The 25,637-nt window shown below is 42.4% G+C and overlaps 1 protein-coding gene across 1 annotated transcript in view; it reads right to left on the minus strand.

The window, feature by feature from the left end:
* Positions 1-25,637, minus strand: part of TMX3 (thioredoxin related transmembrane protein 3) — a 210,833-nt gene that overhangs the window by 154,927 nt on the left and 30,269 nt on the right. The window contains exons 5-6 of the mRNA XM_078687512.1: positions 6,730-6,775; positions 5,752-5,832 (exon numbers count right to left, since the gene is read on the minus strand). Coding sequence (XP_078543638.1) covers positions 5,752-5,832; positions 6,730-6,775 — 127 coding nt within the window. The remainder of the gene's footprint in view (positions 1-5,751; positions 5,833-6,729; positions 6,776-25,637) is intronic.

Here is a 25,637-nt window from a genome sequence, read left to right on the forward strand (position 1 = left end):
AGAGCTGTCATCTTTGGAACAAGGGAACCTGTTTCATACCACGACCTCAATTCAACACTGTGCAATTCTGCGCAAATCCCAATCGCCATGACTAAAAAAGTGAAACATCGAGGGGTCTTGAAAAGCGATCTGATGCCTCAGGCCAAGTTCATGCTAAATAAAATTGCCCACCTTCACCTCGACTGACAATTACTAGGCAGGGGCCTCCAGAGAACACACCCTTTGCTCTCCTCACTCTGCAGATTTATAATCTAGGCTGAATCTACCTTAGACCAGAGCAACCTTAGACATAATAACTTAATCACCCAGTCAATCAAATTTACATATTAAGTATGCTGACAGACTGGCGCTTCCAGGCAGTCTCTTGTTCAATTGTGCCAGTTCCTTAGGTGCGGCTACACTTATTGCACATCCTAATGCCACTACCACTTATGCGATTCAAAGCAATCCGTTATCCCTACTAATCAAGACTCACTCATGTGACCTCTTAGTAGGATTGCATCCTTGTCTCTTGTTCTTCAGCAAACAAAGCAAATGTCCTGATAAACGTGTGAGGCCTTGTGGGCAATATAGGTGCAGAAAATAGTTTATTAATCATGAGTTGCGTCATTAAAGTGACAAAGCAAGCAACGCTATATATGTGGTTTTATCTATTCCTTTACACACACACACAGAATAAACTTAGTCATGTCCTGCAGTTCATGACCAATTTTAAATGGTGTGTTCTTATTTCTACTAGGCCATAATAGTTTCTATATTTTGAATACACATTCTTGATAATAGATCCCACTGGAGAGGGGTACCTCCAGATCGTTAGCATGACAACATCGCTTTGGCCAACACACTCGAAGCCATTCGATAAAGGTGCAAGATTTAGAAACTACCGGATATTGGCCTGGAACAACTTCACTTCATCAATTTGGGTCTATACATCAGAGACAATTAGGCCCAATAAAACAATATGTGGGTGATACCAGCAGGGCATCATTGAGGAGACCAATTATTTGCATCTTCAGACCCTCTAGATACCCACTCAGGAAGTTCTGAGTGGAGCACGCAGATCTTCGAATTTCGAGGAGAAAGGCAAAACACTCAGAACATATTTATGCCAAAACTGTTTTGATAGTAAATATGCAGCAGTGCTATATTACTACATTCAACATTAATACTTAGTGCGTTTATTTGTTCTGCTTTTTTCTTTTTAGACCAAAGCCTAATGCGAACTACGTTTTAGGGACATTCAGAGAGCTTCGCTAGAAATGCATTCTGCCGATTGATTACCACTGGCTTTGTGGCTTGTGACTCATATTTGCTTGCTTTCTATTTGCTGGATCTATTTGTGTTAGCTTGAGTTTGTCCTTTCCGTTGCCCAAACAATTTTTACTGTATTATTCCACCAGTACTAGATTTTTGTTAACAGGAATTTAAATCTTGTTTTTTATCTTGTCACATTTGCTGTGCTTTAGGATTTTTTTTCTAGCACACAACAAAATGTATATATGTCTGTAAATAAACCGCGCTGATATTTATGAATACATTACAATCAGAAAAGCACAAATGAAGAACATTTTCTGGTAATTCTGAAGTGTGGTGGAAACAACTACGATCAAAACAAATCAACACACTAGATGATGGCATATCCACACATTATAGGTTTACTTTTATTAGAAAAACTCAATGTTTGTGCAAATGAAATAGTCATTTCAATCGAAGATGTGTTGTCTGTAATGGAAGTGCGCTACCACACCATGCATACTCCACTTTACCCCACTCCACTCTTCATCACTGCACTCTAAGCCACTTACGTCTACACCTCACTACTCTCCACCACTCTACTCTACTCTACGCCAATGCGCTCTACTTAAACTGCTCTATTATGCACCCATTCACTCTATGCCACTCCACAAAAGTGCACTCTATGCCAATCCAATCAACACCACTCTAATCTACTTTGCACTCTACAGAAATGTACTTCACTCTACTCTGCAACAATCTACTCTATGCCAGTCCACTCTGTGCCACTCCACTATACGCCAATGCACTCTACACCACTTTACACAAAACAAATGCGCTCTACACCACTGTACCACTCTACACCACTGCACGCATCTATACTCGCCATCACTCCACTCTATGCCACCGCACTCTACCTTGCAACTCTCCATCCTGCACCACTCCATACCACTTCACTCTACGCACTCTGCAATACTGCACTTTCCGCCACTGAACGCTACATCACTGTTGTCTGCCACTGCACCCTACTCTGAACCATACTTCTGCACTCTACGCCACAGTACTCTACATCAATCTACTCTGCGCCACTGCAGTGTGCGACTCTGTACTCTACGACAATCTATTCCACTCTATGCCAATGCAATTTACCATGTGCCACTTCACGCCACTCTATTATACCAGCTGCACTCTATGTCACGGCACTCAAAGGCAATTTATGTAAAACCAATACACCCTGTGCACTCTATTCTGCGCCAGTGCACTCTGCATCACTCCATGCCACTTTAAACTATTCTGCGACACACTCCACTCTGCAACACATTCCACTCTGAGATATTAAACTCAACGCTACTCTACTCTGCACCAACGCACGCTACACCACTTTACACCATGGCGCTCTATGTCACTGCACTCTACAAAACTATATTCTACTCTGCACCACTGCATTCTACACCACTCCATGCCACTCTAAACTACTCTACACCACTGCACTCCATGCCACTGCACTCTATGCCACTCTACTATGCGCTACGACACTACGTCACTGCACTTTATGCCAATGCACTCTACGCCAATCTAATCTGCACCACTGTACTTTATGCCACTTCACTCTAGGCCACTTTATAACACTACAATCTATTAAGGTCTACTCTGCCATTCCCCAACACTACTCCACTACAAGAAACTCCCTCTATACCACTCAATGCCACTCAAGGTACTCTATGACACACTACTCCACTTTACGCCACTCCACTGTATGTTATTCCACTCTATTACTGGAAAAAGAACGGGGCCCTGGAGTTAGGATACAACCCTATCAAGGAGAAATCTGATTTGGAAAGAGAGAAGTACCGGGCACAGAGCTGGTTATATTAAACAGGCATATGTTCTCCAAATGCTATAACTATATGTAAATATCCACAAGAAAGATGCTTTATTCTTTACTTTTATCTTTATTCTTTTTTATATATATATATATCAAAACATCTTTTTGTTATATCCGGTAGAAAATACATCATATATAAAAATCACATTTAAACAGTTTATAAATATTAATTCCCAATGATCTCATTAGAACCACATCTATATACATGTACGCCTAATTGTATGATGTGATACTGGATAGTCAATATATTGGGTATAATAATTCACTGTTACAACTGGCATAGATAGGTATTAAACATTCTTAATAGTATGGTTGTCAATAGTTCCATATGAATACATATAATACTTAATATGAATACATAGCCTTTTATTACATATAACACATCCCTGAAGGAGGCCATAAGTAACTCGAAGGGCAGGGTGCCATTAAAGTAAAAGGTAGGACATGTATGTTTAATCTTTACATGTTCTAGTAGTGACAACCCCCCAAATTTGTTTTTCACTACTGCAAGGCCTACCCCTCTCATAAGCTAGCATTGGCAATTCCTTAATACATTTTTAAGCTGTCATTTCTGATCGAAGAGGAGCAGAGTTTTCATGTTTCAGATCTTTTGAATGGTAATGATAAATCATCCTTACTGGTGAAGCTGGATTTCACATTATTGTTTTAGAAATGTCACTTTTAGAAAGTGGCCATTTCTCTGCAATTACTACTCTGTGTGCCTGACATCCTGTCTGGGGTGGGTGACAGCTACACGTTGTGCATTCCCTCTAGACAGCCACAACACTGGAAGGATAAGTGTGTTGGTGTAACCATTTACATACATCATCATTCTCATAGCCTTGCCTGGGCAGGATGGAAGGGAGGAGCCAACATTTCACTTGAATAATTGGTGTCCTGTCCCCACACAAAGGACCGATTCACCCCCAGCCTCACCTCCCATACACACAGAACCTGGGAGACAGGACTGGGTTGAAAGGGATCCTTCTTCACTTCAGAGAGCCTCTTTGAAGTCACCCCCACATGAAAGGCACGTTTGGGTATTAGTACTGGGTCTCTGACCCCATAAAAGCAGACACTACTGGACTTGCGACTGAAGCTCTCCCAGAAGAACTCCTCTTGTGCTTAAATGACTCATCTTTCGACTGCGGACATGGAAGGCCTGTATTTTGCTTGTGTTAGACAGCTGCCACCCAATTGTTCTCCAAGGACTTGCCTCCTGTTTTCAGGAGTCTCAGGGACACAAAAGACTTCTTACATTTCTGCTGGTGATTCTGGACCCAGCCATCTGTGAGTCCTACCCTTGCCTGAGGTGCTCTCTCCAATTCTGGGCCTCAGAAGTGGGTTTTGCAGCTGTTTTGCTAGAAAAATTGACGCATCATCACTAGCTCTCCAGCGCCATGCCTATCCGGACACATCCCTTCGGACCAGACAGAGGTTAGACAACGAGCGCCAATCCCGACCGCAAAGCTCAACAAATACGGATCAACCAGACTGCGTGAATCGGAACAGGTGCATCTCTAGTCACCATTCAACTCCAGCACACGTCTTCGGAACTGATGCATCACCTTCACTGCATGGAGAAGATAGACACATCTCATTGCTTGCGACCAGGAAAGATACTTTGTTCACCAGGGCCTGCTTGGGTCCTGTAGCCAGCCTGTGCTTCCAACAGTCCATCCCAAACTTGGCTTCTGCCCTTGTCCAGAGTGACCTTAAGTAAACTCTTTAGCGTAACTGCTTCTAAGTGCTTGACTACATTTATTCCCTTAAAATGCAATATCTTAACTTCTATACATTGCATTTTTGGTCTTGTTTTGTTTTAAATATCATCTATATTTGTAAACCTGCGCAGATCCTTTTTGTGGTGTATTCAATGTGCTACTGTGTGTGTTTGTTGCACAAACACTTTACGCATTGCCTCTTTTGATGAGTCTGACTGCTTTCTGTCAAGATGCCAGAAGGTGAGCAGAGATTATCTTTTAGTGTGTACTTAACTTACCCTGAATAGAGTGGCGGTACCTGCCTGGCCTGGATGGTGGATTCCTGGTTGGTTGAGGTATACCTCAACCAACCAGGAATCCCATTTTTAAAACCCCACAAACTTTTAGCCATGCTGAACAGCAGCCATGCTGGTGTACAACATTGCTAAAAGATATTGACAAAGCCAGTAGCTTTCGCATACGTAAGACCCATAGGCTTTGCTAATCCTTGTTGTTTTTAAGTAACAATTGGAGGATGGAATTAACTCGTACCTCTATCCCACGTTCTTGAGAGATTGGCTATTCAGCACCAAAATGCCACAAGAGATGAACATAGACTTTACAAACATAAAAGTTATGTTATGTGTATTCATTCATTCACACAATGAAAGGAAGTGGGCTTTCTAAATATATACAGTATCAGAAGTTATTTTTAAACAGATTTATTCAGGAAATAAGAACAGAATTCCATACTGAGGTCAAGCAGTCAATCTGTGAAACGCTTACGGTATTTGAAAGTCAAGGCCTTTTTCAAAAAACAGTTAAACAATTTGAATTCAATACAAACTTGCATACATTATTGCTGTCAGGACATTATATTAACTTATAAATTAATTCATGGGTTTAAAACAATGGCAATTGACAACTTACCCTGCTACTCTGTTCGCAAACTCAATTATATCATCTTTGGTTCTTGGTCCTCTGTAGTTGTATGCCAATTCTCCTTTTAACCTTCAAATTGTACAGGGCAAAGGTTAGTGTTATGTCATCATATAAGATACAATATTTCATTATTATTATTATTTTTAAACAGCACATGGCAGACATTGTGATTCATCAAGATATTTAAAAGTTGAAGTTTCCCCAAAACATGAAAAGAATAGATTTTCACTGGATTCAGATAAAGCGTTAATACTCCATTCCAAGGATGTCTGTTTGAAATGTTTGCTTAGAAAATGCTATTTGGGTGGTGGACTCAGATTGGGGAATAGTTTTGCTCAGGATTCAAAAGTCTACCATCGCCAGCTTATAATCCATTTTTTAGTGTTGGCTTTATTATTCAGTTTGACCTTCTTCAATGCACCTACAAGTGTCAAAGCAGTCTATTAAATATAGCTATCAAAACATCACATAATGACAATATCTGGCTACAAACCTTCTAACAGCCTCAGACCAAAGTCAATTGCTATTTGATCTGAAATTATCCACAATTTAACTGTTCATTTTTCTCTTCTTAAAAATCAGATCACATAGCGGTATGGGTCTGCTTTCATAGAATTAAAAAAACAGTTGATAAATTCTTCACCTTTTTACATACGCCCCTAAGACTGCACATGAAGGTCCAAAGATAATACGTAGATTAGTGTTTTGCACTGGACCTGCGCACTTAAAAAATGATCGCTCTTTTCCATGTGAAGGGTATCAGTCAGACTACAATTTCTAGTGATTTTCAAACTATTTCGCTGAAACCGGTGACAAGTAGGCCCTTCACATGCAGTAAGCACTCAAATTTGTTTGCCACAGATATGTGTTTGATCTGAGTAAGAGTGGTAGCCCTGGATTTACTTGCATGGTTGTCCATATGTCGTTCTAGACAAATTAATTGAGAGAATAGGCAGCTTTACTTACAGCTTTATAGTTGGAAAACCTCGAACTCCAAATTCTGAAGCAATGCCTGCAAAATACAAAAAAAGGATTGTATCAAATGATTTGCCGACTGGTATATGGTTCAACTGCAACCATGTGAAGCACTTCACATGTACTCTATATTGTTGGTAACAACTAGAAAAATAATTCCACTGTGTGAAGAAAGAACACAGAATCATTGTTCATGACCCAACTGTACGCACTCAAAGAAGGTAATGTTAACACGGTGGCACGTAAGGTACCATGAGACTAAATTACAAGGATTAAGGGTGCAAATATTTCTAACTCACACATCTTAGATCCCCATATACTAGTCTGAACTGCTAGTGTGAATCACCTCTCACCTTGTAATTCCAACATAAGGGCCCAAATAAAATGCATTAAGTACCATAAAAACACATCTCTCTCGTAAACTGAGGATGGAGGCAAAAGTCCTAAAACACATGTTCACCAAGTTGCTGAGACTACTTACATCCGGTGCCTTCCCTTAAAATTGTATTCAAACCAAAAGCATATGAACAGTCCAACACGGAGCAATAGGATGTTAAAAGGAGTGCAATATTTCTAGGGCCAAAGAAGTTGCCTATACCCTTAAACTATTGAGCATCCTCCCAATAAAATTCGATAGGACCTTCACAAGTAACAGTTTAGAAATCCTGCTTTCACATAACTGACAAGAGGAGGATGCAAACGTCAACACAATGCAAAATAAATATAACTGGCACATCGATCACCAATGAAAAGAAAGAAAATAATAGGGACAGTAAAGCTAAACAATGTTAAATAATCGGGGGGCTTAAGTCTCCTTTTTAGTTTTTGTTGCATTTACAAAAAAAAGAAACAGTTTGTCCTGAGCAACAGCGCATGAGCTGTCTCAGGTGTGACTTAAACATAGTACTCTTGGCAGGAGAGCAGTGAGGCATTGACCAGAACTACTATGTTCATCTTGACCTCTTAGTGATGTTGGACCTGGCCCTTTCTGCAGTGTCACCCCCAAACATTTTGCCTTCCTCCTTGCTCTTTTGTTTTGCTGAATTTGTTTTTGTTGGCTTTAGGACTCTGGGCCCTTTACTACTACTAACCAGTGCAAAAGGTCATGTTCAAGCTCTCCCTAAAACATGGTATAATTGGTGTATCCACAATTGGCATATTTGATTTACTTGCAAGTCACTAATAAAGTGCACTAAATGTGCCCATGGCCTGTAAAGTAAATGCTACTAGTGGGCCTGCAGCACTGATTGTGCCACCCACTTCAGTAGCCCTTAAAACTTCTGTCAGGCCTACATTTGCAGAGCCTGTGTGTGCATTATAACTGACATTTTGACCAAGCAAGATAACCCTATTGTGAGGCCCAAACATTCCTTTTAATACATGTAAGTCACCCTTAAAACAGGCCCAGACCAGCCCCAAGGACAGGGTGCAGTATATTGAAAAGGTTGGGCATGAACTTTTAAGTTTTACATGTTCTGGTAGTGAAAAAAACGTCAATTTGTTTTTCACCTATGAAAGGCCTATCTCTCCCATAGGGTAGGTAACATTGGATTTCCTTTTACATTTTATAAATGTAATTTTCAATTGGGAAAATATTGATATTTCTAGTTTGGTGTCTCTGGGCTCACAATGCATGGTTAGGTCAGATTTTCATTTTTAAGTCTGAAAACGCCACTTTTAGAAAGTTGGCATTTTCTTTTTTTAACCATTCTGTACCTCTCCCGGTCTCTGAATACACGTCTGGGGTGGGTGACAGCTGGGCTTTGTGCATTCCCTCTAGACTAATCCCACACAAAGGGAGCTAAGGTGTGCCTGATGGGCCATTCACATCTTGATGGGCCATTCACATACCGATGGGCTATCCTGGGCAGGAGGAACAAACACTTGCACCTGAATAGGCCAGTGCCTGTACCCACATAAAGAGCTGCATACTCCCCTGTGGAGAGTCTGGTGCCAGGGCAGGAAGGGACCTTTTGAAATTCAAAGGCCTCTCTCTGAAGTCTCCTCCCACTTCAAAGCCAAAACTGAGTATAAGTACTGGACTTCTGACACCATGACTTCAGTAGACTTCAGGACCTGAGGATACTCTGCAAGGAAGAAGAAGGACTGCTCTGCTGCCAGGAGGGACTGCCACTGCTTGGCTGGGTCGAACTGCTGTCTGCGGACCTCTTGCCTGGGAGTGAGAAGGTCTGGACCTACATCTCTACACATCAAAAACTTAAGTGACTCCAAGGACTTGCTGACTTGCCTCCTGTTCTCAAGTCTCAGGGACATCAAAGACTTCCCACAACCGTCTTCAGCTGTTGGACTCTGGCAACTTAGTCCTGTCCTGCCATGAGGTGCCAATCTAGTCCAGAGCCTTGAAAATGGGTCCTGCAGCTATTTCTCTTCCAAACCGATGCATCGTCAATTTTGCGTCAGTCGGAACCAACGCATTTCCTTCTATGTAGACGAATCATTGCTGCAAGGATTTCACAGCGCCTACAGCGCAACTCGACAACAACGCATTGCCTTCATCACCAGGGGTTCAACAATGAAGCATACCCCAACTGACCGTTCCTTGCAGCTGCACCTCGACGCTTCCTTCGATAAGGTACTGCTTGAAGTGTGGACTGCCCGACTCCTGTATCTGACCAGTGCTCCAACTTGGTTGACTCGACTTTACAGGTTGATCCGGTCCAGATCAACCACCTAGATTTGGTTAGCGCTTTATGACTAAGCACTATATTTCAAGATATTCTTTAAAAATTCTTAACTCCGATTATACTTATTGGATTTTTTTTTGTTGCTAAGAATATAATAATCTATTTGTCTAAACTGGTGTGGAGTATTTTTGTTGTGTTTTTACCGTGTGTTTTGTGAACAAATGCTTTACACATTGACACTTTAGATTAGCCGGACTGCTCTATAGCAAGCTACCAGAGGGTGAGTAAAGGTAATCTTTTAGTGTGTATCTGACTTACCCTGACTAGGATTGTGGTCCCTACGTGAAAAGGGTGCATACCTCTGCCAACTACAGACCCAATTAGTAACAAGTGAGTAATACTACAACAACTGAAGTGCCTCGTACTGTCATATCTGTGCTCCTAAATTCTCTATAAAGCAACTAAATGCTTGCATTACAGATAATGTACTGCACATTCCCCTTTTTAAAATTTCTACAGAGCTGTGGTAATTAGTAGAGGGTGAGGGCGCAGTTTTTGCTTCGCAATACCAACTCAACATGATGTGTTAGGTAATAAGCGATATAGTGCATTGGTGGCATTGAACACCACGGACAAATATGAACAAAAATACACTTTTGGCGAATGAATCTGTCCAGTGGCTCCAGTCTGCCCCATAAAGAGAAATGACCACACATCCATAAATGACACAATAGTCGACACTATTGGGGGAGGGGGAGGGGGAGGGAGCATTCTATTTATTTCAGTAACTCGAAAAAATACGTACAAATTAGTTATTGGTGCCAAGAGATTAAGAATGTATGATTTGATTGGGCCAATACAATCCCTCTTGGACAGTGGAGCTGAAACAATTTTCAGAATGGGGTACTGCCATCAATGTTACATCATTGTAGTCACAGGGACTGTGAAGAATACCTGCAGAACACAAATAACAAGTGTAGCAAATGAGCCATGCCCATTCAGCAAGAAAATGGTAAGGGTGTGGTATGTATCCAGAGGCGCATTTTAGAGCACACTGAAATAAAAATGACATCCTACAGTCTTTCCTTTCCACTTCCTATATCCAAGCGAGATTGCCAGCCAGCTCACTTTACAAACCCGCCAACTTTGCAGTCAGAGAAAGAAAGTTTAACACCAAGCTGTGTGTTAATAGAACAAGCAGCAATTTGACAGAAGGCATAGCATGAAATATGAGCTCTGCCTTTGAGTAGACAGATACAAGATAAGATAAAAACATTTAAAATCGTTTTTTATTGCTCATTCACCTAACAAACTCCACCGTATTTATTTTTGAGTACTGTAGTAACCCGCACGGCCTTCCTTCCAGCGTCTATGCTTTTGGATTTTCTATTCTTCTGACAAATTCCCAAAGTCTGCATGATTATCTTGTATATTATTGTAAATGCCATTAATTTTCTCAGAGATTACAGACCAGCAGCTATCCATACTATTCTAAGGAAATAACTAAATATAATTTAAGTGAATCAGTCAACTGCACAGGGTTAACTGGAGGCTGTAGTTCACTTCTGACCTGCATACTTTACCCCACTTTCAACTAACCAACACTTTTTTCAGTGCGCAAAGGAGTATCTTGGTCATATGGCTAAGTCAGGTCTAATGAAACTTTCTTACTTAACACAAAACAATTGTCAGGCTTAGATCAAACCCTACCAGCTCTGAAGTCAATGATGTACCTCAGAGGCCCTTTTTGCAATACAAAAAACAACTTTACCCTGTACTCTATTTGGCTTTAAGGTCACACCGTGAACCCTTCATCGCGTGTCAAGAAACCAAGAGGTAAGGTACCACATTAGACAAAGGATCCTTTTAAACTCATTTCTAATTCTAGATCTTCTCATGTTTTGCCAGCATCTCACAGACAATCACCCAACCTCCTACGGCTTCACTTTTCCCAAAATGCAGCTAATGGGTAAACTGACTCAGACTCCTATGCTGGCACCAACTCTATGGTACTGGGGCCGCTCTGGCATTCCAATGGAGCAAACAGTCATCATCACTTACACTCTCATGCATGCCGTCCTATCTGCTGTCTGTTCTGTCAGCGTCCCAGGGTAACCAATTAACTCAATTTAAAACAGAATCAAAATTGTTCACCTGTGATTAGACAGTCAACATCTCACCGCACAGCATTATAAAAACAAAGGTTTGAGTCTACCTATTAGGGGGGGGTTGAGAAATTGAGCCTGGGCCAAACCCCCCACTAACATGATATGAGTCGCAGTAGGAATTTAAATCGAACAATGAAAGCTCTTCAGGAGCCATTCACAGTCTTCAGCTCAGAAACCTAGTCCATACCAATCTTAAAGTCAATGTCTTGCTCAACCTACTTACAAAATGTCACACAACAACCTATAGTCTGCATCAGCCCCACATTCTAAGCAAGGTGTTAATTCATCAAAATGTCAGGAATAGCGGAAGTGACTTCACTCCCCATTTGACTCACACACAGTCACATTCACACACACTCTCAGATAAACACACTCACCTGCAAGCACGCACACATCATTTATTTTAGTCAACTTAGCTACCAGATAGGGTCATATTCCAGTTAATTATACTCCATTTTTTGTTACACTAATAGAGAATAATATTTGCTATTTGTGAAATGAAACATTTGGCAGAAAAACTGAGGAAATGGAGCTCCAACCAACCCCTGTTTTCCAGGCAGTGATTTTGCCACCTCTGAGTCTAGGGGTAACAAAGGTAGTGCCAGGGGTTGCAAGAGGCAAAGTAGGGGTTACGCTGCGATCCCTAAATGTCCGTGACTCTTTGATGATATCACAGATGCTGGGGAAAATAAGCAGTTACTATATCATAAGCACCAAAAATGCATACATTAAGAAAGAAGGGTTATAAGCTCATCCAAGAAAAAAGTAGCAGTTCCAAAACACAGCACTGCAAACAAAAAAAAATCATTTTGAAAAGGTAATAATTAATATTTCTTTTTGTTATACAGACCAAAACAGATACAAACTCTGCACATAACAGAACAGCATTAAAAGTAAGGTAGATCCATCTTCACAAGTAAAGTGCTAGTGGGCAGGAGGAACAGGGAGATGACCAACTCATACAATTTCGCAGGAGATTTAAGACTTAACCAAAGTACACCAATGTTACACCACAGTTACAGAAACGTTATCCCCCACAGATCAGCTTAAGGAAATTGTTTTAACAGGAGGTGGGAAAAATATACACATTACAAAGCGTATATTAGGAAATGTTTGCCCTACACGGAGAATACCGTATGCTTGATGCAAGCAAAGCTATTCGATAGAAGTAGTTTGCCTGTGTGTCAGTTTAGCTGCCTTGTACTAAAGCAGGCATTCTTAAGGGTTATCTGAGGAACCGCCACTCAGAAAAGGGCCACGTCCAGATCAAGGCAGCACTACCCAGCAGCGTAAAGCGTTATTATCCGAGAGGGCAGCGTAAGTAGAAACAGATACCCGATGACCGACTGAGGGGCAAACAGGAAAACGTTACTTCACTCAGGGAAGAAAAAGTTCAAGTGCGGGCCCCGCTCAGGGTCCCACAGAAAACCTAACAGAGTTCAGGCAAAAGTTTAACTCTGCTCCACAGTGGAGAAGGCTGCAACTATAATAGACCAATGTGGACCTCCATAGTAGGGCCATTGCAACCCATCCAGCTTTGAAAGCATCCCCTGAGAAAAAGCCCTAATGGCAAACCAGCCAATCTAGACCCGGCTCACCATACCATATCATGCAAACTCTTCATTTGAAACCTTCTGGGAGATGAAAAATGTAGAGTTTAGAAGGGAAACTATATATATATACATTTTTTTGCTGAGTTTTATATAGCGCAAATTGACCCGAACCGAATCGGGCATCAGAGCGCTTTACATAGCACCAGTTACGCTACATGAGGACACACATTCATTTTTCTTTGGTAGGCACGGGGAGATTAAGCGATTTGCCCAGAATCACAGGATGTTTGGCGGCGTTACCGAGACTCGAACCCAGATCCCCAGGTCCGAGGTGGAGCGCCCTAGCCGTTAGGCCAAGTCCTCTATTCACAATAAATGCAAGTGCAACTAAGCAGCAAACATATCACTTGAGTTTTAGTACTCTTGCACGCTCTGCTGTATTGCAACACTAGTACCAAACCATAATTCGCAGAGGTTCCAAAGACCGTCTTGCAAGATAATGAGAAGTAAATCTCAGTGAGGGCTCTTCAACAAACGGGCATGGCTTCACCATCAGAAATTCATAAGCATAATGAGCTGCATAAAAGCCCGAACTACTTGTACAACATTCCTAACGGAATAGTTTAATGAGGTATCAAAATGTAAACTGTTTTAAGGTTTCTCCTCAACCGACACAAACACAGCCCAATGGTTACAAGTTAAGTCATCTTTCTCAGTACAACTAGAAGAAAGAAAGTTGAGCATGTGTCACTGGTTGGCAAAACAAAATATTGCTGCAGTTCACCAGCGTGACAATTGCACTAACATTTGGCAGCCCGGCTGGTTTGTGCAGCCAGTTAAAGAGCTCCAATTCCCTTGGTGCCCCTGAGGTGCAGAAGCAGCAGTGTCCCGAGGGCAGCCCAGAGGCTTGGAAGATGAAACAACACTGGATGTTGTAGTAAAGGTAACAAAAATAGATGCTCCCTGCGGATCATCCTGGTGTGCACTCAGACAGACTAGAGGTTGAGTCCAATCATACATGGTGTTAAACAGCAAAACTAACACGCAAGACATTATTCTCTACGTCCCCACTCCGTGCACTTCAAACCCACTGCTAAATTATGGCATACTTTCATTTATAAAGGATTGAGGTACAACAAGCATGTTCACGGACCACCATCTCACTGCCACCAACCACACCGTATTGCCTACTTTTCAAACATTCAAAGAATACTTCGCTGCACACCCAATGAACAAAATTAATGTGAACCGTCAAAATACCACCTTCAATAATAAGGGGTAGATTTCTTGTATTTGAAAGCATTTCTTGCTCGGAATACATTAACTACATATATATATTTTCCCAGTTTATTGTATAGGGCCACAGGCAATCCGCAGACTGCCGTGAGCTGGGACTTGGCTACAGCAGGCCAGTTATTGTATCTTAAATCAATATCATGTCACTGCAGGCAAAAAAACATTTAATAGTTGCTACAAAGTAGTCATAATAAATTATTCCATCATTGATGAATTGCATCAGAAATCTCTGTACTCTTTTGGATATCTTCAATCAATGATGGAGAGTAAAAGCAAACGTGTTTCGCTCAGGGTTAACAATAGCCCCCTAGACGCGGGGTGACCCCCAAGGTCCAGGGGACCCCCTCCTCACAAATTCAAACGGGCTCGGAGACAGAGTAGAGAGCAGGACTGGGTTGGGGGCAGACTGCAGCCGCCGGGGCCAATAAATGTAATTAGCAGCAGCAGTGTCACCGAGTGACATGAGAACGGTCTGAAGCTCAGCCTCCACGCACAGTCGCTGCACAGCTTTAATTGCCTGCCGCCACACCCGTGCACTGCACTTGCTGTATTGTGGAAACCGGCCTGGGTGGCAGGCCATTATTAATTTAATGTGTGTACCCTGTGCCTGCCCTGAGACAAAGGTTCAGCTCGCGCGGCCGTGCAGTGCTGCACCGTCACATATCTGCAAGGCACGCACACAATGCTACACAGTGACCACATGCACCGTGGTCTCCAGGGTGGGGCACTGGAGGGTGGGTCAATCATGCGCAGTTTGTGGTTGCACGCACCTCGCAGAGGAATTGGACCAGACCGAACCAGATACGCATTTACTCTTCGCCTGGCCCTGCCACTGCTCAGACTCCTGTCAAAGACACTGTAGTAAGTGTGAAGTAAGCTAAGCGAAGCAGCACAGCCTGCAATGCAATGCAATGGGTACTACTACACTGGTACCTGACCCAGCAAGGTGCAAAAGTGCAGTATATTTTCAGCCACCTCACCCTGCTGTCACGACCAAGACCCATTGAATGGTGCTGGTGGCGGTGCAGGTTATCTGGGGAGTGTACCGGGCCGATGGCGGTATTATTGATGCCTCATTCCCACCCCTCAGGCCTCCCCTATTAATCTCATGAAAACATAGCGGCACAGGGCAGACAGCTTTTCCTGTGCAGGGCCCAGTTACTGGCACAAAGCAGAAATGTGCGGCAAGGAGTGGGAGTCTTCCTTTCAGGAACATTCAGAGACGTTTTAAGGCATGGGCAAAGTGGTCTCCAGCTCAAGGCTTTCCAGGGGGCTCCCTGATAGAGCCAGCTCTGTTCTGCAGAGTCAGGGTCTCGCCTGATGACCCTGAATCATAAACAGATAGTTTTAAAAAACGTTTTCCTGGATCTTATTCTTAAAGTGGGTGAAGTGTGAAAGTCTCTTGCATGTATTTTGCGGAGAAATGTTGTTTTTATGTTTCATGCAACATCCATAAAAGTTTATTTTAGATAAAACAGAACCTCAAATAGGCAGTTTTGATTTTTATGCTGTCAAACTTGTTGCTTCGTCAATCCCTTTAAAAATGTTGCACCTTCAAAAAGGGAATTGTTTGTTTAAACTGGTTTGATTTTTATGCTTCTGAACTTGTTGTTTCATTAGTCACTTTGAAATATTTGTGCCTTCAAAAACAGGAATTGTTTGCTTAAACTGGTTTGATTTTTAAGCTGCTGAACTTGCTTTTGTTTCACCAGTTACTTTGAAATATTTGTGCCTTCAAAAAGGGAACGGTTTGCATAAGGGTTTAATTTGTATGCAGCTGAACTGGTTATTGTGTTGCCAGTCACTTCGAAATATTTGCAGCTTCATGCACAAACTAAACAGCCATAGTTTGATTTTTGTAAGCTCTTGCACTTGTTTTTGTTTGATAAGTCACTTTGAAATATTTGAGTCTTTATGCACAAACCAAAGGGTGAATTGTTTGTCTAACCTGGTTTCATTTTTGTATACTGCTTGACTTATTTTGATCATGTACTTTAAAAGTATGTTCACCTCAATGCAAGAAGAAAAGGGGATTATTTTACAAAACACACTTGTGTATACTACAGGACTGGTTATTGCTTTATTATGTACTTTAAAAGAATTTGCACTTTTTCTGTTGCTTCAACAACTACAATTAGTATAGATTCTGTCTTTAGGTACGTGCTATTATGCGTTGGTTTTATTCCACAGGACTTGTTATTTACGGTGTTATTTGCACTTGTAGTGTGTATGCCTTAAATCTTGTAATTAGCAGTATTTACACTACAGACATAATAAATACAGACAAACATCTGCATCAATGTTCTGAAGCATCCAAGCAATTTTCATCCTCAACCGCAGTTGCCTGCCTGTTTTCGTCCTGCTTACAAAGAAAGCCACGATGGATGAAATTGCTTCCTAAGTTCATTTTTAATACTATAGAGTGGTTATTATCATGCACAAACCCTGACAGGCGCAAGTGTGTGGCATGCAGTTAATTCACACCAGTTTATTTCTTTTGGAGCTGGCAGGATACTGAGTTATATCTCAAGCACTCCTTGTGTATATTGTGAGTTGAGCCTATGAAATTGCAGGTTTGGGTTTGTCTTTACCAAATGTTCAAGTTATTTTCCAACTGCCAATTCTAATTCAGACCCTATGTAGTTGTTCTTTGTTCTCCAGCGATAAGCCGTTCCTGAGACAATAGGAAGGCTCCTTAGCATTGTTCAGATTGCCGTCTCAGTTAAATAATCTATTCTTGACAATAATGATACAGCCACCTGAGCCGCATCGTTTCCAACAGCCCCTCCCACCTGCAGGCTACTTTACTCCTCGCGGCACCCGCTCCGCCGGTGCCGCTTCGCAGAAGGAGTCTTTGTGGGGGCAAATCTTAGTTGCAGAAGGACTCCAGGTTCCAGGAGCCCTACGGCCAGCGCCACCTGAGCCGCATCATTTCCAGCAGCCCCTCCCACCAGCAGGCTACTTTACTCCTCGCGGCACCCGCTGGGCGGAACGCGCGCGTGCCGGGGGCGAAGCCTGGGCCAAGGGCGGGCCCGTCTGCGCCCGTCAGAGGCCGGGGTGGGCCACCCCATAAACATCGGTGTACAAGACATTTTCGTAAGACTCTTTGATAGTTTGGCTTATTTCAGCTTGCGTTCTTTACCTGTTACTGCTTCTGATACATGTTCTATACTGTGTAACATTTTAATATACACAGATAGGCTAGATGGTGTTACGTGCGGGGAAGGGGAGGAAAGTAGTAACAGGTGGGAGTGTCGCTGGGACATTGGACCAGTTTATAACTAGGGCCACATCAGTTCTGGAACATGGAAGAGTCATGACAGAACGTCGCCTGTCATTAGAACCTTTTTATAACAAACGATCCTCCTTGGGCCCCATAACGTCAGCTTATACTCCAGTAAAACAGGGTAAAGAAATATCTCATGTTGTTGCTAATGGGGGAAATAGTAATGATCCACAGCCGCAGGCGCCGTCTATACTAAATGCAACTAGGGAGGTTAGTTCTATTGTTTCAAGTACTGAATCGGTCTTAGATATTACATCCAAAGAGTCCACACTGAGGTTTCCCACAAGGTGCACAGCCAAAAATTATTTGCCGAAAACAGCTCAAGGACAAGGTCCTATAATGAAACGGAAACGCAGAGGGGGGGGGGGGGGGGGGGGGGGGGGGTCGACAGAAGGGCAGGTGCCATAAGACAGCCAAAATAATAAAAACACCTAAAACTTCTAAGAATATAGTCGTATTGTCGCAATCTGTACCGACTATAACATCTGTAATGAATAACATTCCCTAGCCAAATCCAACAGCGGTAAGCCTGGTAGAGTCCTTATTTCCTCCCCCCCCCCCCAATTCTTTGAGGATTTTATGGAGAAAGTTGAACACTTTAGGAAATCATTGATGGCACCCCTTCTGGAGAGGATAAAACGGATCAGTGAAAAATTAGGGACTTTAGAACAAGTAACAACAGCCAGCTCTGATACATTAAAGAAATTAGCGGATAACATACACAATCAAAGCAAAGCAAGACAAAACCCAATTAGAGATCCAATTAGAGATCACAACAGTATGATCGCATTATCTCCATCCACTGCGATCACAACTGTTTCGTTATCTAATGGTTTTGGCCAGGCTGATAAACCCTCCGGGAATAGGACTATGATGGGTGAAGAGGGGGGTCTGCAAGCTGGGGTGAGTGAGGTGGTTAAGGTTCCAGGAGCTGCAGGACAGGCAAATAAAGCTAATAAAGCTGTACATCTAGTTAAGGAACCAATTACAGTTGAAAAATCAAAGAGAATATTCCCACGCATTGACCTACCACCAGAATCATCTCCATATACAGTAGTGTTATCTGGTGTCCCTGAGTTAAGCAGCGAAAAAACAGAAACCTATTTTGAACTAAAAACAAGGTAACATATTGGCTGAATAAGAACAGACCACTCCCGCCAAACATACACGGAGAAATCCTATATGTTAGAAGAGTAGGCTGGGTGGGTCATAGAGTAAAGGATCTACAGGGGAACTGTATCATCATTAACTTTAGGGACAGACGGGTGGTTAGCCACATCTGTGACTGGTATCATCAGAGAGGAGATGGTGGCATATATACCTGCGACCTAAGTTACTTTTATCCCCCATCATTCTCTGCGCCACCACATATACATCCATTTGGGACTATGCATAAAAGTACTACGGGAGGGCCTATAACTAGATTTAACATCCCCAAGTGTAATCAATTTGATATGCTCTCAGAGCTAGAGGGAGTGGATTGAATCAGTACAGAAGGCACCATTGATATTTTGACATCTAATTTGTCAAAAGTGATACCTGTGATTGGGGGAACAGATGAAGGAGTGATTAGTACAAGGGAGGTCCCAAGTATGAGATCTGGGGGATCTAACCAGGTAGAGTCCGGTGTTTTGAAGGAAAGTGCTACAGTGGGGAATATACTGTGTGTAAATTTAAATGAGAAGAGTGGTTACTCTACTTGTGTAGATTCACTAGATAATATGGGTAGATGGTCGATAATGTATTGGAATGTTGCAGGTTTAAAAACAAAACTGTCTAATCAAATATGAATTAATACCGTAAACGATTAGGATATAGTGAGCCTTCAAGAAACCTGGGCGACGGAGGCATATTATTTATCTGGTTTTAAAACCCTATTTTCATCAGCAATAAACTCTGCACATGGCAGGGCTAAAGGTGGATTGTGTACGTATGTATCGAACCCATTTAAATGCGAGAAAATACAGTTAGTGTTTAATAATAGATACTACCACATGGTTAAGATACATATTGATAAGGCAATCTGCCTGATAATTGTTAATTTTTATAATAACGCTCCCATAGAGGCAATTGAAGAAATGTTGAAAGCATTGGGCACAGATATCAAATATTTGACGGGGGGAGATCCAAAGAAGTCTTTGTTATATGGGGAGGGGACTTTAATTGTTCCATATGTAAAAGAGGAGAACAAGGGACATGTGGTATAATGCTGAATTATGATACCAGCTTAACGCACTTTGAACATACCTCATGCGGGGATCTCTTGAATGATATTATCTTTTCCTGTGACATGGGCTTTGCAAATCGAATCTGTCAATTAGAGGCCCCATTTTCCCCAACATTTAATGGTAGAGGTGCCTCTTCAACAATTGATTTTATATTACTGTCAGCTAGATATGGAGGACAGGTCAAAACCTTTAAAACCCTAGATACAGCACTTAGTGATCATTTCCCCCTAAGTGTGGAAATTTTAAATCCACATTATGATTCCGTTGGAGATAATATGTTTAGGCAGGTTATTTGTGATGTCACTCTGAATAGACAAAATGGTTATTCCTTAAAGTGGAGCTAGGTGGTCCCAGATGATTTTCTTTATAATTTAATTAAGAAATGTTTATCCAGCATTGAGGCCTGCTTGAATGAAAATACCGATTTTTTTTATTATTAAAACATTTCTAAGAATTGTCACATATATTAAAAACAGTTTATGGGTAGAATTGAAAAATCGTAAAGAAAAAACTGAGTTGGTTCAACACAGCGTGTACCAAGGCCCATTCCAACCTTAAACATGCTCTGAAAGCCCCCGTTTGGGATTTTACCTTAATTAGGGAGCTGCGGAAACCTTATAAGAGGATATTGAAAACTAGAAAAGATGTTATAAAAAAGGAAGCCTGGAATTCTCAGTGTGAGGCCTCACTGAACAGGGACACAACTGCTTTTTGGAAAGCGGTGAATGCCCCTTTTTTTAACTGAGGATGAATGGGTGAAGCATTATGCTCATTTATATAATGCACCGTGCGAACTGCAGCAAATACCATCCGAATTGACTGCGATTGAGAAGATCCCTGATACGAATAGAAAAATAGCTCTAGACATTACCTTGGAAGAGGTAATTCTAAGTATGAAAGCTAGTCAGGGCGGAAAGGCAGCAGGCCCCGATGGGGTACCAGTTCATCTGTATAAAAGCAAAATGGACCTATGGGGGCCAATTCTCACGCAATTATTTAATGCATCCTATTTTAACAGATTGATTCCATCATGGTTTGAGTCTACAACCATTCTCAGTTTGGCTTCCGTAAGGAACACAGCACTTAGACAGCACTCATTAAGGCGACCAAAGAAATCAGAGCGGTAATGGACGGTGGAAGCACTGCTGCATTAAACCTACTCGATCTCTCCGCCGCATTCGACACTGTTGATCATACTGTCCTCATTCACCGATTAAAAATCTTGGGTGTGGACGGCATGGCATTGGCCCTGCTAGCCTCCTTTCTGCAGGAGAGGAGATCAACAGTGTGGCTTGATGGGTTTAATTCGGAGCCTTACGTGCTGCCTTGTGGAGTTCCGCAGGGAAGCTCGTTGAGTCCACTGTTATTTAATGTCTACGTTACTGAACTTGCTCTGCTGGTCAGTGATTATGGCTTTTCACTAACATTGTATGCAGACGACTCACAGATTGTGGTTGCAGCTCATAAAAAAACAGAGTTCACTTGCTGTGCAATTCCATGACTGCATGGCTGCAATTAACGTCTGGATGAGCAGTCACTGCCTTAAATTAAACTCCGACAAGACGGAAGTGTTGATTTTCGGCAATTTACAACCTTCTTGGAGTAATCTCTGGTGGCCAGCAGAAATGGGCTTGCCGACCACTCCAACGGCAAAGACTAGAAATGTAGGCGTTCTGATTGACAATAGATTGAAGTTCATTCAACAAACCAATGCCATCGTGTCTGCTTCCTACTTCCTGATAAAAAAAATTAAGGAAGGTACTTCCTTATATTCCTGAGGAAACTAAGAAAGTGGTCATCACTTCCCTCATACAGGCCAAGTTGGACTACTGCAACGGGCTTTATTTGAATGCCCAGAAGCAGTGCCTGAGGAAAACTTCAGGTAGTGCAGAACTCGGCGGCTTGCCTTTTGCTGAGCCTGCCCCGGCATAAGTCCATTTCAGAGGAAATTCGGAGGCTGCTTTGGCTCCCGTTGGTGCAACGGATCAAATTTAAGGCGGTGTGTGTGGCCTTTAAAGCCTTGACACAGAAGGGTCCGTTGTTTCTTAAGGAGCTCTTTGTGTGGTACCAGCCAGCCAGACAGCTCCGTTCTACGGGTGCAAAATTACTGGCAGTGCCCAAATTTCGGACCATGCATTGGGGAGGGCGGAGTTTTCAGTATGGTACCTCAAAGCTGTGGAACTTGTTGCCACCCGAGATTAGGAAGGCGAGCTGTCTTCTGAGCTTTAGAAAAAACTTGAAAACTTGGCTGTTCCAGTGAGGGGTGTTAGGCGGGGTTTGCTCACGGTTTTTTAGCGCTGAGACACCATTTTTGGTATTTGCGCGCTTTATAAATATCATTATCACAAATGTATCTATATTTAAAAAGGGAGATAGAACAAGTTGCTCGTGCTATCGCCCAATTTAATTGTTAGACTCATCCATTAAGATTTTCAGACGAGTGATTTTAAATAGACTACATGTTTGGGTGGATGGACACTCAATTATAAGTAGAGCAGGCGCTTAACCCTTTCTTTTCCCTCTCACAAGAATCTCGGGTCTCTCCAGAACCTGCCCCGAGGATCTGCTCTGCCGCGCTGGAGCTAAGGAGAGGCAAGAAGCTAAGAAGCTTGATCTCCTTTCGGGGGTTAGCGCAGAATACTACGCATACAACCATAGCCCCCAACTGTAAGGAAGGTTTACAAGATCTGCAACCTTGTCTACAGTATCCCGGTCTATTTGCCGCTGTGGAGGGGTCCCAGGCACAGGAACCCGATGATGGGAATCTTACAGATCTGATTCAGACACCAACCAAACCTACTCCCCTAGTCTGCACTCCCTGTGTTGAGGACAAATTACAGACTCCTCCTAATACAAGTATCCCTAACACTCCAAATCCCTTAAAGACCCCTAATATTTCATTTAATCCATCCGGAGGGGGGCTTAAACGCGGTCAAGGTCGGGGGCGAAAAAAGAAAACGGTAGTAAGTAAGCCGGGTCCCCGGAAGGGAGTACAGAGATTGGAAAAGGGATCAACACACCATTTAAGAAAAAATCTTCTTTTCTGAATACAGAACTAAAGTCTAAATACACTAACGTGAAGAGTAAAACTAAGGCGAAGGCTAAAGACTCTAAAATAGCCCTCACCACAGGCTAAAAAATTACTCCTTCTCTTCGCTCCTACTTTAAGGCCGTTCCTCAGATTTTACATCTTTCTGAAGAGATCGACGATTCGGATATGGCATCAGTCTTAGTGGCCGGCTCCTCCTCCTCTCATATCCAACCTTCTGTGCCAGAAGACACACCGCTGCTGGGGGTTGAAGACGCAGCAGTGAAGACCTCCACTCAGATTATTGAAAATGTTGTAACTATCAGTCTAGAAAGAGACCTGCAGTGTCTACATGATCTAGAGATAGAACAACAGACAGAGCACATAGAGCAACAGCCTGTGCAATCTTCGCCACAATCTTTATTGGGGATAGTGCAGAGTCTACCCCTAGTCCCGACTCTGAAGTTGGCCGAGGAGGCCGATGGGTTGGTTTCTCTGGATCTGGATCTGGGAGGTGCATCTGGGACTGTAGATATAGAAACTTCCTCTACTCTTGCTCCTGCTTTAAGTGATCCTAACTCACTACTGGTCCCTTCTTCTCCTTCTCCGATGACGGCTGCCTCCGTTCTGGAGATGTTTTCGGCCCTTACCCTGGAGATAAGAAAGGGATTCGCGGAATCATCTGCTAATCAAGTAGAGTTTAGAAACTATTTGGAAACACTTGATAATAAAATTGATGGGCTCTCTATAAGAACCGGAGTGCTAGAGGAAACGGTTGGTGCACACTCAATTCATTTGGATCAAGCGAAAGTGGACATCCAGAAACTTACAAGGGAAGATCTGGCTCTCAGCGAGAGGATGGAATCTCTTGAAAATAATGCAAGACGGGGAAATATTTGTATCCTGAATATTCCTGAAGGATCTGAAGGGTCAGATATCAAACAATGCATCGTGTCTCTATTGAAGGAATCCCTGTGCTTAGAGCATACTCTTGAAGAATTGTCGGCTGACATTCAGAGGATTCACAGGGATCCCTTTAAACTGAACCCCCAGAGGTCCAAACCTCGTAAAATCTTAGTTAATTTTCACACTTACCTCTTAAAGGAACGTATCCTAAATATGGCTTTGAAGCAAAAGTCTTTAGCTGGGAAGGGTTTTACTTTTTTGATAAGATCAGACCTTTCTAGAGTTACTCTTGAAAAGCAATGGGAGTTTGGGAGGCGCCTGGATGCCTTTAGGAAATTAGGTGCAACAGCTCAGCTCATGTTTCCGGCAGCCCTTAAAGTAATGTACAATAGTAAGATGTTTAACATCAGGTCTGTACAAGCAGCCAATGAGCTACTAATGGAGCTGGGCAAGGGGTCTCGTAAGGTATAACATCAGGCATTTAAAACTCCACCTTACCTATTTAAGGAGACCTCTCATTTAATTCTCTTTATTTGATCTGGAATCTGGATGTTGACGTAGCCATTCGTTTCTTACTTAGTGCACTAGCTAATATGTTTACAGTCTTAGTTACTTTCCTCTTTTCCTTGAACTCTTTTTCACTCTTCATTTGTCACTTAAGAAGAAGGGGGGTGATCATTTTGGCCGGGAGTCAATTCGGTGGGGCACTATCTACTGGACATTGTTCCGGTTGGATAATGCAAGGGTTTTTCACGGGGGGAGGGGCTCACACCTTGGGTGGGTGAGTGCCAAGGGGTGGCATAAAAAAATTAAAAAAGTCCTCAATAACCTAAATAGTAGTTTTAGGAATGGTAATTTACACATTATACACAATTTTTGTAAGGAATTTATGAATGTGGTCATAAAAAGTTTTCTTTGTTGGTATAGTTTTTTTAGTCTTCTTGGCTTGCTGGATGAGAGATGAGTGGTGTTGGTCTCTTCTCCTGGAACGTCAATGGCCTGCGCACTAAGCCCCGAGCCAACAGAATTTTACAATATCTGAAGGACTCGGATGTGCAGGTTGTGGTGTTGCAGGAGACCCATTTAACTCATAGTGAATTGATTGTACTTACCAAGAAGAATAGATGGATCGACTTTGTGGTTTCTACCACTCAAACATCTCACACTAGGGGGGGTGGCGATTATTTTTAAAAAAGGAGCTAGAGCTAAGCTGGTTTCGCAGACTGTAGATCCCTCTGGTAGATGGGCCATAGCGTCAGTCCTTATGGTTGGGTTTTTAGTTACAATCGTGGGCCATTATGGCCCGAACCAGGATGATCCTTCTTGTCTGGAAACTGTTTTTTCGCAGTTACTTTCTGTTTCGGGCCCTATAATACTGGCCGGCGATTTTAACATCGTGTTGGATCCCGTCTTGGACAAGTCTCCTAATAATCGACCTTTGGTTTTGTCCAAGACTAGATCCTACTAATTGGATGCTATGAGGTAGTACGGGTTTGTCGATGTCTGGCGACAAAGGTCGGGAAAACAACAAGGGGTTTCTTTTCGGAACCTCAAGTCGAGGATCGACTTTATTTTAATAAGTCAAAGACTGGTCGATTCTGTTAAAATGATTGATTACCTCCCGTCTCACCTCTCAGACCATTCTGCGGTTAAATTGGAAGTAGGTTTCCCTATAAAGAAACCACCGAGCACGTGGTCCTTCGATCGTTCTTTCCTTACTAATGATGAGGATATCTTGTATCTTAGGTCGGAGACTCAGAACTTTTTCTATTAAACAACGGATCTGCAT

Source organism: Lissotriton helveticus, chromosome 4_1, assembly GCF_964261635.1.
Source record: "Lissotriton helveticus chromosome 4_1, aLisHel1.1, whole genome shotgun sequence".
In the NCBI taxonomy this organism is placed as follows: domain Eukaryota; kingdom Metazoa; phylum Chordata; class Amphibia; order Caudata; family Salamandridae; genus Lissotriton; species Lissotriton helveticus.